The sequence below is a fragment of the Zonotrichia leucophrys genome, chromosome 8, assembly GCF_028769735.1.
Source record: "Zonotrichia leucophrys gambelii isolate GWCS_2022_RI chromosome 8, RI_Zleu_2.0, whole genome shotgun sequence".
In the NCBI taxonomy this organism is placed as follows: domain Eukaryota; kingdom Metazoa; phylum Chordata; class Aves; order Passeriformes; family Passerellidae; genus Zonotrichia; species Zonotrichia leucophrys.
The window spans coordinates 24,672,221-24,686,206 of NC_088178.1; the positions used below are offsets into that span (position 1 = coordinate 24,672,221).

The 13,986-nt window shown below is 40.9% G+C and overlaps 1 protein-coding gene across 3 annotated transcripts in view; it reads right to left on the reverse strand.

Annotated features, from left to right (window-relative positions):
* Positions 1–817: 817 nt before the first annotated feature.
* The window catches only part of TTC39A (tetratricopeptide repeat domain 39A), a 44,111-nt gene continuing 30,942 nt past the window's right edge, over positions 818–13,986 (reverse strand). For all 3 annotated transcript variants that reach the window (XM_064720369.1, XM_064720368.1, XM_064720370.1), the window contains exons 12-18: positions 13,678–13,839; positions 12,103–12,194; positions 11,017–11,137; positions 8,428–8,539; positions 6,468–6,582; positions 5,657–5,773; positions 818–2,674 (exon numbers count right to left, since the gene is read on the reverse strand). In XM_064720369.1, coding sequence (XP_064576439.1) covers positions 2,554–2,674; positions 5,657–5,773; positions 6,468–6,582; positions 8,428–8,539; positions 11,017–11,137; positions 12,103–12,194; positions 13,678–13,839 — 840 coding nt within the window. In that variant the 3' untranslated portion in view covers positions 818–2,553. The remainder of the gene's footprint in view (positions 2,675–5,656; positions 5,774–6,467; positions 6,583–8,427; positions 8,540–11,016; positions 11,138–12,102; positions 12,195–13,677; positions 13,840–13,986) is intronic.

The window sequence follows — 13,986 nt, forward strand, 5'->3', positions numbered from 1 at the left end:
CTGCTATTTTCTGCTGAGTACCCTGAGGGGAGAGCTCACACCTTTGTGCTTCCCCTGGTTCACTGCATTTGGGACTCCAGACTGATGAAGCAATTTGCTGTCCTGCAGAGCTGCTCCAGGCACCACGCACAGCTGCTGGAGGAGCAGTGGAAAAACCAGCCCAGCATCAACCTTCCAGCCCAGGCTGACCCCATGGAGTTTGGATCCCTGCCATGGAGGAGCACCAAAATGAGGGAACTGATGAGCAGAGAGAGGTTGGCCAATTGCAAATGTAACACATCAAAAAACTTACACAGTGACAATGTACCAGACCTTCCATTCATCTTCTCCTCAAGTGAATCCATATTATTACAGCCCATAAATCCTCATTGCATAGGGAAGGTGATTATTTGCTATGGCTTGGGAGCAAATTGGGAGCCAAGGAGTCAAACATCACAGTGAACTACAAAGCACTCAGCTGAAGTTGGAGATCAGGTCCACAGTGTGACTGGTGCTGTGTTTGGAGATGACTCTGAAAATCTAAGGAAGGTTTTGAAAACCTTAGGAAAATCTTGGGATTTTCATTGCTGCAAAGCATCAGGGAAGCTGGCTGAGCATCACACAGTACATCCTTTTGTGATCTATCTAAGATCAGGCAAAACCAAGTTGTGGGTGAAATTTCAAAGATGAGAAATGAATCTACACTCAGAAGGATTGTTCACTTTCTGCAAAGTACAATTTATGCTAATTTTCACGTGGCATTACTTGCTTAAAAGATGCTAAGGCTGCCAAAATATTTGAAAAGGACACAACTGGAAGAAGAGGCGTTATATGCATGAAGTAGAACAAGAAACTTTTTTTATTCTATACAAAGAATGACTGAATTTTTACACTGAAGTTTTGATGTGCAGCATGTAAATAGCATAATTGTTTATACTGAATTTTATCTGAATCAAGAAATTTATCAGAACTGAATTTATCTGAGAAAGTCACTTTAAAAAATGCATTTTTCATCTATGATTTTTAACTTGCAAAGACTTTTATAAAGGGCATCTATTTTTAAGACAATGCAAGTTCTCCATGTTGAGAAACTGGTGGTTCTGTCTCCTTGCATATTAATCTACAGTTATAAAACAATTTTATTTCCTTTGAGGAGGCAAAAGCAGAGCTATAAACTGTCAATTTTCTCTTCTGCTGGGAACAATCACTTTAGAAAGGATATGCACTGTGAGGTACATAGATATGAATCTTCCTGACAAACGTCTCCATTGGAGAGAAAGGGCTGTCAGAAGACCTCCCATCTCCACCCATCAGAATGGGTCATGGGGAAGAAGCTCTTTCAAAAGGGAGGTAGAAGTGTGCCCCAAAACCCCAGAGGCATACAGACATGGAGCTAGCCTGGAGCAAGCAAACACGAGGCAAAGCTGTGGTACCGCTGACTTCACCAGCAAAGCAGGAATTCCATGGCAGCATTGGAAAGCAGACCCAGCTCATTGCTCTATTCTCAAACCCCTAACACAGAAAACCTCCCAAAGATCAATAAAGAGCAGAAAGATAAAGATGTCCTTTGTGGTGAGGGAGCCTGCTTCAGCCCCAGCTTCCTCCCACAGGGAACATCAGCCTTGTGCAACGGGGACATCTCAGCTTGGGAATCCTGAGAGCAGCCCCTGCAGGAAGGGCTGCACTGGCACAGCAGCTCCTGGGCTGCTCCAGCCCCTGCAGTGCTGCCATCTCCTGAATGACCTTCAAGGACTTGTGCTTTCAATTTGACATAAGCTTCAGATCATGTTCATTCTGACAAAAGACATTTCCTAAGAACCTCCCATTGTCAAAGAAGAAGTGATGCAGTTTTATGCCATCACCACCTTTCCCTTTGCAATCCTCAGTAAATTAATTCAGCTGCTACAAGCAGCAGACTTGACAGGAAAACCAAACTCAAGAAAAAGTCAAGGTTCTTGCATAAGGGAGATCATTCTTTTCACCCACCAGCAGGGTTCTTACAGAAGCAAAAATGTGAAGAGAATAGTTTCTCTTCTGGTAAAGAGAAGCTTCCTGTGCACAACTAGACATGCCCAGGATCCAGAGCTCCTCCCTGCTGTGAGATTTTCTCCCACCATTCCAACTAAGCAGGTACTGGGAAAAAGCAATGCTTCCTTCTCAGCTGCCAGCAGTATGGATGCAAACAAACATTTAGAACTAACAGATTAAATCTGGAAATCTTAAAGTTTTGCTGTTTGGGTTTTTTTTTCAAATGTTCCCCTTTCACTAAGCAAGCTACAACAGAATGTTGCAAATGCAAGAAAAAGGCACACAATTGAAAATGAATTACACAGATGGAGGTGTGTGCAAGTGTCAAAAAGCCACTGTTGGAAAAACAATATTTTTCAGGGTTATGGTTGGTTTGAGAGATTTTTTGCCATGTTGTTACACTAGATTAATGTTTTATGCATCACCTTTGAAATTTTAAGTTATTTGGTTTTTCACTGACTTGAAAGAAAAGGAAAAATAATTCTAAAGTGTCAGTAATTTTCTGCACCAAAGTTTTCAACAAACAGAACATCAAAGAAGAAAAAGTTACGACACCGCCGAGGCTCCACAGTGCATTCCATTTTCTGGGGCGGATTTGGCTTGGTGCAGGGCAGCTTGAATTCTGAAATGTGTCCTTGTTTCCATGGAGTAATTCTTGTAGTTTTGTCTGAAACAAAAGAAGATCCACTCCAATTAATATATATTTTTAAAACATTTCTAAGTTATCTTTGTATTACTGTTTTAAGCAAAACAACAGTAGACAGCAGAAAATTCTTTCTTCACAAGCTCCTTTGTTGCCTACTCTAAAATACAAGGCATGTGTTCCTGGCCAAACAATGCAGCTCTTTGTTCTTTATTTGTAGTTCCACTGTCTGGCAATTAGTAGAAAAATATAGCTTAGTAAGAAATTGAATCTGGTCCACTCAATCAAAATACTGAGACCACATTAATTATCTGTAACATTCACTTAGGTTACATTCAGAAATTAGAACATTTTTTCTCCCTCTCAAAGTGTAACTGACAGATTTGAATACAAATATTTTCAGCATTTAAAAAAATCATTTTAATAAGTCAGACTAATTTCAAGAAAGTAAAGAGGAAGGGAGAAAAAAAAAAAGAGAAAAAAGAGAGTGAGAGAAGGGAAGATGTCCTGATCCAGAGGAGGGAAACACCCCATCTCCATCCTATGGTTGCCAACAATGTGAATTCTGTGTGGAGGAAATGAAGGCAGACAATTTGCTGGAAAGAGAAAGTGGGCACACAGCAGATTCCATATCAGCTTTTGAGGAGCAACTCATCATCCCAGGGAAAGACTGGCAGGATTTCCACCACACACATCTAGGGCCTGGCTCCACACTGTCATCTGCCTATAGTTTCCTGTAGTTCTGTCCTGCTCTAAAGAGTTACTGGAACACTCAAAGAACCTGTACTTTCATGGAAAAGCTTATACATAAAAAAAGAGAATTTGCCCCAGGACCACATAGAAATTGCAGATCCTACTTAGTAGGAATTAACATGTCATCTCCTACAGGATGGATACAGAATCCAGATACAAAAGAGGATTAGACCATGCTAATTTTCTTGTAGAAGATATTTGTCATCTTTACAGAAACATAACATTAAGTATTAAACTCTGTGTGTCTTAACAGCATTTCAGTTCTAAATTCATAATTCAAACCAAGCATGGCAGAGTGGTATCTGTCTGTGGCAGTGCCAGTCTTGGAGAAAACAAGGAATTCCATGCCCATCCTACACCAGCTTATAATTTTATGTATGCAACACCCAAGAGGCTGACTGAGAAAAGGAGGTGGCCAGGTTCTGCTGTGTGCTGATCTGAAACCCCTTGGAGTTTTCCCTTTAAATGAAATGGATTTTGTCATGCCGAGCCTGTATTTCTCATGAGTACACTGATATTCTTGTTTGTACTTTACAGTCATACAAATAGAATTATTTCCATGCATGACCAAGCCATAACTGTTTATCATCTCGTCCCACTCTTTCTCCCAGAGCTGAGGATCCAAGCCAGCAGCAGGACGTGGATTTAGGTCAGGCAAATCAAATGTCAGGCACCAGCCAAGCGCTGCTGCCAACTGCAAAGTGAATTCTGCAGCCCCAGCAAGGCTCTGCTCTCCCTCTCGTGGCTCCTGAGACATTCAGTGTTGGTAGCTGAAAGCTCAGAAACCCTGAGCATTTTAATGCCACAGGCGGAAATGTAAGAGCTGCACCTTTATTTATGACTGACTGAAACAAGGGGGTTTGTAATGAGGGTAGGTTTGGGTTTTTGGGGTTTGGGGTTTTTTCGTTGCTTTTTTGGGTTTTTTTGTTTGGTTTGGTTTTTTTTTCCCAGTCAATACAGTTTTCAAGAGTTCTTTGAGCACAGCAAGTGTGAGTAGCAGCTTTCATACACTGGGGACAGCACATTTTTTAGAGCTGCTGTCTGTTAAGCCAAACACCTTCTCCTGAGAGGACCTGAGACACTCAGAGCTACCAGGGAAAGATGCAATGGCCAAGCAGCAATGACAGAAGCTCCAGCTGGAATCAGCAGCTCCAAATCATTCATTTCTGGATCTCTTGTTAAGAGAGATTTGAACAAAGGAAATGAGGACAGGAGAGGTGTGTTTTGAAAAACATGAAGCCAATTGAAACGCTTTCCACTGCACTTTGCTAATGCAATTTTTGCTGCTCTTAATATCTTCCATGAGTCTACAGAGAACCAGGCTCAGAAGCACAGGAGACTAAAGATTGTAATATTTTAATTTTTGTGCTGACAGGCTTTTGGCATAATCTTTGGTAGACTTGATTTGCTACTCTGACTTGCAGAGTTGCCTCAGTTGGACAAAAAGCAACATAAAACTCTGTCTGACCTCTCTGAGCCAAGGGCAGGCATCAGTTTTGTAGCTGCTCACACCTGTGGCACTGACTCTGCACATCTGGCCTCATTCAGCACCCGGGCAGAGGGGAACTGCCCCATTGCTGCTAGATGCTTGAAGAGGGGGAGAGTTGTTTGGGTTGGATTTCCTCCCTCCCCATCACTGCCAAAATTTTGGCTCAGCAGAGAAATGAAGGTTCAAACAGAGGCAAAACCCGTATTTTGTTAATTTTATAATAAAGAACACACATGATCAAGTCCAACTTCCCATAAACCTACTTTGCTAGAAAAATCAATCACACAAAACAGTAAAAGCAGGTGTTTTAGTTGCCTTGATGCAGATGAAACAATACAAAGATACCAAGTGTAACCTGGAGTGTTATCTTAAATGTATTTCATCAAGGAAAGAAACAGGCAGTGCTGGCCATCAGTTTAAGTAATGCTATTTTAGCCACAGCACAGAGCTTTGATTAAATTTAATACATCTTTTATATGAACAAGCAAATATACTACAAAGATTATTACATTTTATTACACATGGATTATTTCTTATGGAGCCTTTGACATTCCTATTAAGATACTTAATTTTTTGGCACTTTTTTCAAGTCCAAGACTGAACAAATGCAACACTGGAAAGGTCCAAACCAAAACTAAGGCATGCATGCTCCCATTGGAAAAATGAAATGAGTTTCCATGATATTACTGAAATTATTCTGCTTCCTGCTAACCAGTGAAACACCAAACTGATCCACCAGACACCAACACAGGCTTTTCACTTACTTTGCTTTTTCCAGAAGTTTTATTGCTTCTTCTCTTCTATCCTGGTCCAGATACAGTATTGCCAGCTCCAGCAAGGCATTTGGAATTAGGTAATGGTCATATTTTATCTTCTTCTCACTGCATTGGAAAAGAAATAGCCTAGAGACCTTGAAATGATATATTGTTTCTCTCATTTAACAGCTCCAAACACAAATAAATAGGAGATTAGCTAAGATCAGAAGGAGCAATCAATCTCTATTACAACACTTGTCATGTTCTCTATCCAAAGCTCCCTTCTGGGTTATTAAATGTGTATTTTGCATAAGCATCCTACACAGTATGTATAATCTCAGGATCAGAAAATAATGCCTTTATTATCAGGGAAATGTTGGAAAAGATGACAATATCATGAGCTCTACCCATGTGAGCTGACAAAAAGAGGTGCCATTCACCACATGATGTGCAGAAGGTCCCAGTGTAATCATGCTCCCACCAGTCTCTGCAGAGTGCATTTGTATTTTTGGTACAGCTTCTTCATGACTGGGAAGAGGAAGGGGGCAATAAAAGCTAAGTGGTATCTGAACAATTTTGTGCACCTACAGTCCCTCAAAAAGGAGAAAACACCTCAATTAAAAATTATTTTAAAATAAAATTAAAATTGAAGATCTGAAATTCTTCAACACATGGCTAATAACAGTGGAAATTAAAATTGAAATACCTTGGAGCAAACACTAAAGATACTGCAACCCTCTCCCTTCTATTCATATCATGGTTTCATCTCCTCTTACTTGAAACTCAAGAGCTCTCCTACATGCCAGGTATGAAAACTTACTTTAAATAGATGTAATTAAAGTGGTCTTCTGCTTCTGAGATCTTGCCCAAATGCTTGAAGCATAATCCCTTTAACAGCTTTATCACACACCGGTCATCTGCCAGTAGCTCTGTAGCTGCAGGAGGAAGGAAATGGCACATTTTAGAAAACTACAGCAGAGAAGACTTTCCTGCCTGTAGGGAAACTTTTCAAAGGTAAGTGTGAGTACATTCCATGTATGGAAATACAGGAAAGAACTAGTTGGTGAATTTAATTTAAGGCAGAGGCAAACACACATCAACCTTTTCATAAATTGATCGAACTTTGTACTAAAAATGTTGGGCTGTTCTTTCCCTCCCTGCTCCCACTGAACAGCTATTCCACAATCTTACTGTTCTGACAGCTAAGAACTAATTTAAGGTGTCCATTTTGTAAATTCTAAGGTCCAATTTACAATCTCTCAACCCTTTGCCTTTATTGCACTGTACAGCTCTTTTGCTTCCTGACTTGTAGTCACATGGCCTACCAATGGGAAAGGATTCTGTCAATTCTCCACCTTCATTTGGCTAAATAAAAATATGTGAAACTTTGCTACCTGTACCTCACATCTTACCATACCTTCTTTGGAGTTTATACTTCTGAGAGCCCAGAGTCTTTCCAGCTTCCCCTAGTTCAAAATCTTTACTATCAACATTCTTTCTCCATCAGAAAATTTCTGCATAATGCATATCAAAGAAAACTGCAGGGTTTTTCATAGCCAATCCATATAAGCAGCTTACTCTTACAAGTTTATAGGCAAAATCTTCAGCTTGGTTGCTCATTTCCAATTCGTTAAATATGCCTGAAAACAGCAAGTCAATATTTTGAACAGGCAACACTTAAAAATGGTGGCATGTTTTAAAATATATCCCACTTTTCAATTACATGTCCTCATAGTGTTCTACAAACATGAATCTGCTACAAATCCCTGCAAAATGCAGCCTTAGCCACAATTTGCCAACTAAGAAAAAAAAAGGAACAGGGAAATACTTCACTTATTTTAAATGATGAAACAAAATGGGTGACAAAGAAGGTGAATAGGTCAAAGCCCTTTTTCTAAGATGTCACCTTCACTAAAAATATTTTCCCCATTCTCTTTTTCAATTAATTAAAAATAGATAGTTTTAGTCAGTCGTTCAGGCAACCTTTTCAAATCTTGTGTAACTCACTGCACAGAAGTCCAAGGCCCTAGAAAAGACTGCAATGCAGTGTTTTAGCCTATATTCCTTTGTCAACAGGGGCTTGATCCTTTTGCAGGAAGGCTGTATGTAATAGCAGTAAGATCAAATATTGGTCAAGGAAAAACTGACAAATGCTGTGCAGACTGCTTGCACTCCCACAGGAGCTGGGAAACACTGACAAGAAATAAACACCAATTGAATTTTCTCATGGATTGCTAATTAAGAGACTGACAGAAAATGCAGTAGCAGAGGGTGTTTCAGTTCAATCCCATATTGTGCTCATTGACAGAAAGGCCATCCCTGGTGTCCTGGATTTCTGCAGCACACTGGTGACACCAGAACATTCAGCCCAAAGGTCACATCACAAACTGACAGCACTTCTAAAACACAAAACCAACTCCTCTCCTATTTATCCTTCAAACCAGAGGATAACAAAATCTGAGGGTAATGGAGCTTCAGGATCCAAGTAATGAAGTCAATGAATATCCTGATGTGATCTAACAAAATAAACAGACCTTTATCACATGTCATAAACCACTCCTAACACACATCTGTGGATGGAAAAATCACTTACTATTATTGTAAATAGTTGCTCCCTTAAAAATAAAAAATATTCCTATCTGCATAAATAGTTCATGGTTTCATTACCTATGTTCCTCCTGTGACCCAATTAACTTTACTAATGAGTGTGTCTCTATTCACAGATAATATCTCTAGCTATTGCAGTGTAAAATAACTGCTTAAACCCTACCACTGGTTACCTGAACTTCTTGCCAATGCTTCTTCTGCTTCATTTAAAGTCTCTAACATGCCTTCTGTTAAGTTGGGACATTTTCCAATTACAGCATAGCCATTCCAGATATACATCATTTCCTGGGGTCAGGGAGAAATGACAGCACCATTAATTACAGCACTGGATAAATGTAGTTGTCAAATACTTCAGTTTATCTCTACATGATGAAAAAGTTACAGGTTCCTTAAATAAAGTCAGTTTGTCAAAATGTATTTTCATTGCAACTGAAAACTTGTTACACTGTTTATCAGAACTAATTAGCCCTGGAAGACACCTCAAGAGCCACTTACTGAAAACAATGCAAAGGAAATTGCTTGAACAGAATGCAAACACATTCTCACTTATAGAAGAAGGTAAGTAGCAACAAAACAGACTTAAAACATTCATGGCACATGGCTAACTGTCCCTTCATTAAGGTTTCCTCTTGTTTTTCAGTTCTATCCTAGCAAAGGCAGTAATATCCATAAATAACTGCAATGCACTTCTTCCACAGAAAAATTATGAAATCTCAGGACAGCAAAACAAACCAAAAAGAAAACCAAACACTCTAACCTTTAAGCCAAGTTTCAAACACACACACAGAATTTTAAATCTGAACTGTAAACTTCTTACATTCCTCACGTTTGTTTGATGTTCCCAAAGAAAGCAACTTTTTTATTATTGAACTGTCCTTAGAGTAAGTTTTATTAAAAACTATTAGCTGAATTTCTATTTGCTACCAGGGTTCTTAGAGTATCACCAAATGCTACTACCAATCACAAAGTGAAAGATGAAAATATTATATAGACTTACAACTGGCCTTCAGGACATTATTTAATCATAAAATCACAGAACACCCTGAGCTGGAAGGGACCCACCAGGATTGTTGAGCCCAGCCCAAGGGTACCCCAAGAGCCCCATCCTGTGCCTGAGAGTGTTGTCTAAAAACTTCTTGAGCTCTGTCAGGCTGGTGCTGTGACCATTCCCTGGGGAGCCTGTTCAGTGCCCAATCACCCTCTGGGGTGGCTGAACCTTTACCTAATATCCAGCCTAAACCTTCCCTGACACAGCTGCATGTCACTCCCTCAGGCCCTGTCACTGATCACCAGAGAGATCAGTGTGTGATATATTCATTCTATTTATTTACATGACCTTCTCTGTGGGCAATAATTTAAAGCATTTGGATGAAATTTCTATATAGAACAAGTGAATTGTGGAACTGTGGCACAAAAAGCTGTCAGGCTAGAGTAGCTGAAGCAGCATGTTAACCTCAGTCACTGTTGCTTTCACCATCTGGTCTCTGTTGATTGTAAAACCTGTGCTGAGCTTCCTGGACCTAGTGCAGATTCATTAACGTGGTTTTCAAACAGGAATATTCAAACCACATTTATTCAAGCTAAATCTCTGAGCTAAGACTTGCTTGAGGACTCACTCTTTCCAGCAAGCCTCCTGATAATGAAAAGAAAACTCCTGGAGCTGAGGTTCTGTCCCCAGCTCCCCATCCATGAAGTGCCTTTGTCTGTTCAGCTGCGGCATCTGCTGCCTCGGAAACGCAACTGCACGGCAGCCAAGGATGGGGGGGAGCTCCTGCTACAGAAACCTGCTCTGCCAAAATCCCAGCAGCACAGCCCAGCCAAACGCCAGCGTGCACTCCTTCCTCTCTGAAACCTGAAAGGCACATCAAAGTAGCCTAATTATTTCTCTCACGTCAGTCTCACTAGTGGAACACAGCCCCTGGTGAATGCCCATGCTCTGCTGTAACATCTATTTCAGTGTCACATACCCCTGGTGGGCTGGGGAGTGGTTTCCAAGAAGTTCTCCCTGTTCTGGCATTTTCTTAAAGAATATTTACTAATTATCCATCTCCTTCTTAAAAACACAACAGCTGAAAGCGCTGCAAGTGTTAACACCACTGCACTTGGCAAATCCCTGGACTCAAAATCCTTTTATGTTCTTTTTCACATGTTCTTTGCAGACAGATTTTTGTAACTGCAATGGGTGCCTCATGCAACTGGCCATGGGGAACAGGCCAGCATTACAGGGAAAAAAATAACTTAATTGCAGTGGTTTTCTGGGGTGGCCAAAGGAGTCAGTTGTTTCATCCCAGCACCCATGAGCTGCTCTGCAGAGCACCAAACTGCAAACACTGAGGAGCACATTAAACAGCTCCTTACATGCAGTGCCCAAACCCTCCATTGTTTCCTTGACACCGCCCCTCCTTGTACCTTATAGTGCTCTGTTAGCAAGTGACACGACAGAAGAGACCCAGGGCAAAGTTCCTCCAAAGGGGACCAAAAGAAAGCTGTTGGGAGCACGCTGCTCTATAGCTGGAATAATGAGTTACACATGCAACACATTTACGTGTCACAAACAGCTGGCTGAGTTCCCTGTGGCTGGTGCATGCCCCAGTTTTACAGCATTCCTTGCATTCATCTGGCTTTGCTTTGGGAACATTCCAGTCTCCTGCAGAGGGTTTACCTTAGAAACACGGAAAGATACTATTCCAATTATCTCTGGTTTATTTCTCTAAATTATAAAAATGTTGAAGAGGGGGTGTGTGTGGATATTTCTTACTTACCAAAGGTGGGACAGGCAAAGGAATGGGGTTTGAAGAAAGATACCGTCGTGCTTTCCGAATTGCAAACTTTTCTGTGGGCAGAGATTTCCCTGCAATTTTCAGTTTCAGGCTGGGAACAATCCTGAAAGTTTAAAAGAAAACGTAAGGAATTTTCTCCTGTGAACCTCTGAGATGAAGACATTCAAACTTCAAAACCAAAAAGAAAAAAACCAATAAAAAAAGATCAAACCAAGGAGAATTTTAAAAAGCTGTTACACACTGGGCTATTGCTACCTCGGGGAAGCTGAGCAATACATACTCACAAAAGCTGTCTTTATGCAGGGCACGTTTATCTCTAGGCTTCCTCTTTAATCAAGCAGGAGGAGAGGGACTCTTCCCCACTGAAAGATTAAATTAGATGATGCACCTGACTTATAAAGGGCTCATCTCTCTTCACAGACTAAGAAAGAGGCAAACTAGCTTTTGTCTCCCCATTCTCCCAAAGACTAAAACTATTCACTTCATAATGGATTCCAAATTCAGTGAAATCTGTTGATAATGATTACAAAAGACAGAGGAAACTTGAAAAGAGTAATGTAATCACATTTCAAAAAATTAGATTTCATATAAAAATTTTAAACCCTAAAGTAACCAAATTTTCTTTGCCCCAGCAAGCCTTTTTGAGCTTAAACATTGCATAAACACAGTGAGGTTATCTCACTGTGTTTATAATGCATAGATTCACCTGCACATTTAATTATTTGTTACTTCTATGAGACTCAGAACCCAAGAATCAAGTTGTGCTGATGTTCCCACTAAGGAAGAACACATCTTACAGCAAAATCCATTGAAGGCTTTCACATCTTACATTCCATTTTGATTAAAGGAAGCATGAAAAAGAATGCATTACATGGAACAGCAGCAGCACTGTATGGCCAGGAGAAATCTGCTGTCCAAACTCAGGGTCCACTTTAGTCTAAAGGATGTTTAACTCTGCATTTTCACACCAATCCAATGCTATTTGCACGATAATTTTGCCTCTGTTCCCCCAGCACTGTGACATGAAAAGATAGTAAATTGTTGTAACTGTGAGTTTGCAAATTTTACCTAAATAATTCAACTTCGCTGTCTCCAAAAGGACTGCAGTCATCTGGTCCAAACATACTGAGATAAGCAGCTTTCATGTAAATGTAAGTAGCCTGCAAATACAATGAAGAATATCTATATAGAAAAATGAATTTACAGCATCACCTTTATTCATATAAAGCACAAAACAGCAACATAAAGGGAAGAAGTTGCTGCTTTTGCTCACAGTCTTACAAAACTTTAAGTAAGAGATAAGTATTTTAGAAAGTGAGTACAGAATATTGGTTTTTGATCATGTTTTTAGATACATGCTTAGTATGTATCAGTTTGTGTCCAAATTCCAAGAACAAATCTTATGCTTGAGCAAAGTTTTTAATACTCTTAGGAACACGTGCTAGAAAACCTAAGATAAGGTTATGCTCAGAGAAAAAACCTAATAATATACAGTCTCTGTGTCCCATCACAACTTGGTAACATATCCCAAATAGTATCTGGTTAATACTCAAGGATCTCTTCCTCCAAGCCCAGGAGCAATGCATCCCAAAAAAAGAGAAAGTCGGGCAAAAACTCCTGGAGGCCCATGTGGGTGAAAAAGGATCTCCTGGACAAACTCAGGAGGCAAAAAGGAAACGTACAGAGGGTGAAGGGAAGGACAGGTAGCCTGGTAGGAATACAGAGAAATTGTCTGAATGGCCAGGGATCAGGTTAGGAAAACTTAAGCCCAATGCCTGGCCAGGGATGGAAAGAGCATCAAGGAAAGACTCTATAGGTGTGCTGGTGATAAAAGGAAGACTAGAGAAAATGTGGGCCCTCTCTGGAAGAAAGCAGGAGACAAGCTTACCTAGGATCTGGAGAAGACTGAGGAACTCTGACTTTTTTTTCCTCAGTCCTCACCATCAAGTGTCCCAGCCTCCCTGACCAGGTCACAGAAAGCAAAGGCAGAGCATGTGAGATGAACTGCCCAGGGCAGGAGAAGTTTGGGTTCAAGACCATCTAATGAACCTGAAGGGGCAAAGCTCATGGATCCCAAGGGAAGGGGTGAATGACGTGGCTAAGCCCCTGCCCAGCATATCTGTGAAGTCAAGCCAGCTCAGGAAAATTCCCACTAACTGGAATAGGGCACATATTTTTCAAAAGGCAAAAAGGGAAGAGAGAGGGAAGAGAGCTGCCAGGGTTCTGGATTGAAGAGCTCCTCCCTTCCAGATGCACAGGGATACAGGCGCCACTTCTAATTGCATTTGTTACCCTGGAGGCACCACCATGGCTAACCTCACTCACCAGCACAAGAGCTTTTACCCACAGCATAATGAAAGAAATGGCAACTTGCACCATTAATTGCAACATCTGGTGACACAACCAGTCAATACACAGCATCTTTAACAAGTTGCTCTTCATCTACCAGTTGGGCCCAAAAGATTTGTGCTTGCCCACCATCTGTTCAGATTTGGATGTTTGCAATTCACATCATTTTGCAGCAGTCACAGCAGGCCAGGTTTTACTTTACACTCTACACCTTCAAAGCTACAAAAAATCTACTCAATTTACTTGAAAGGTTGTAGATAGAGGCCTCCTGCCCTCCTGTTCTGCTGAACTTACCTTTGACCAAGTATTTTCCTTGCTCAGCAGGTCTGCATAGAAAAAAGCCATTTTCCACTGGCGCTTGTAGGTGAAGCACCACATCAGCTCCCAGTAGCACATGTGATGAAACTGCTTCCAGTACTGCTGAGCTTCACAGCATTCCTCGTACCTATGGACTGCCTGCACACAGAGATTGCCAAACTGCCTTAGCCAGGTGTAAATGCACAGACAGGGGAGCTGTAACACACACTGGGGCTCCAGGATCTGCCTGCATGGCTCCCGCAGCTTCCAAATTATTGCCAGCCCAGTGTTTCCCAAAATCACATC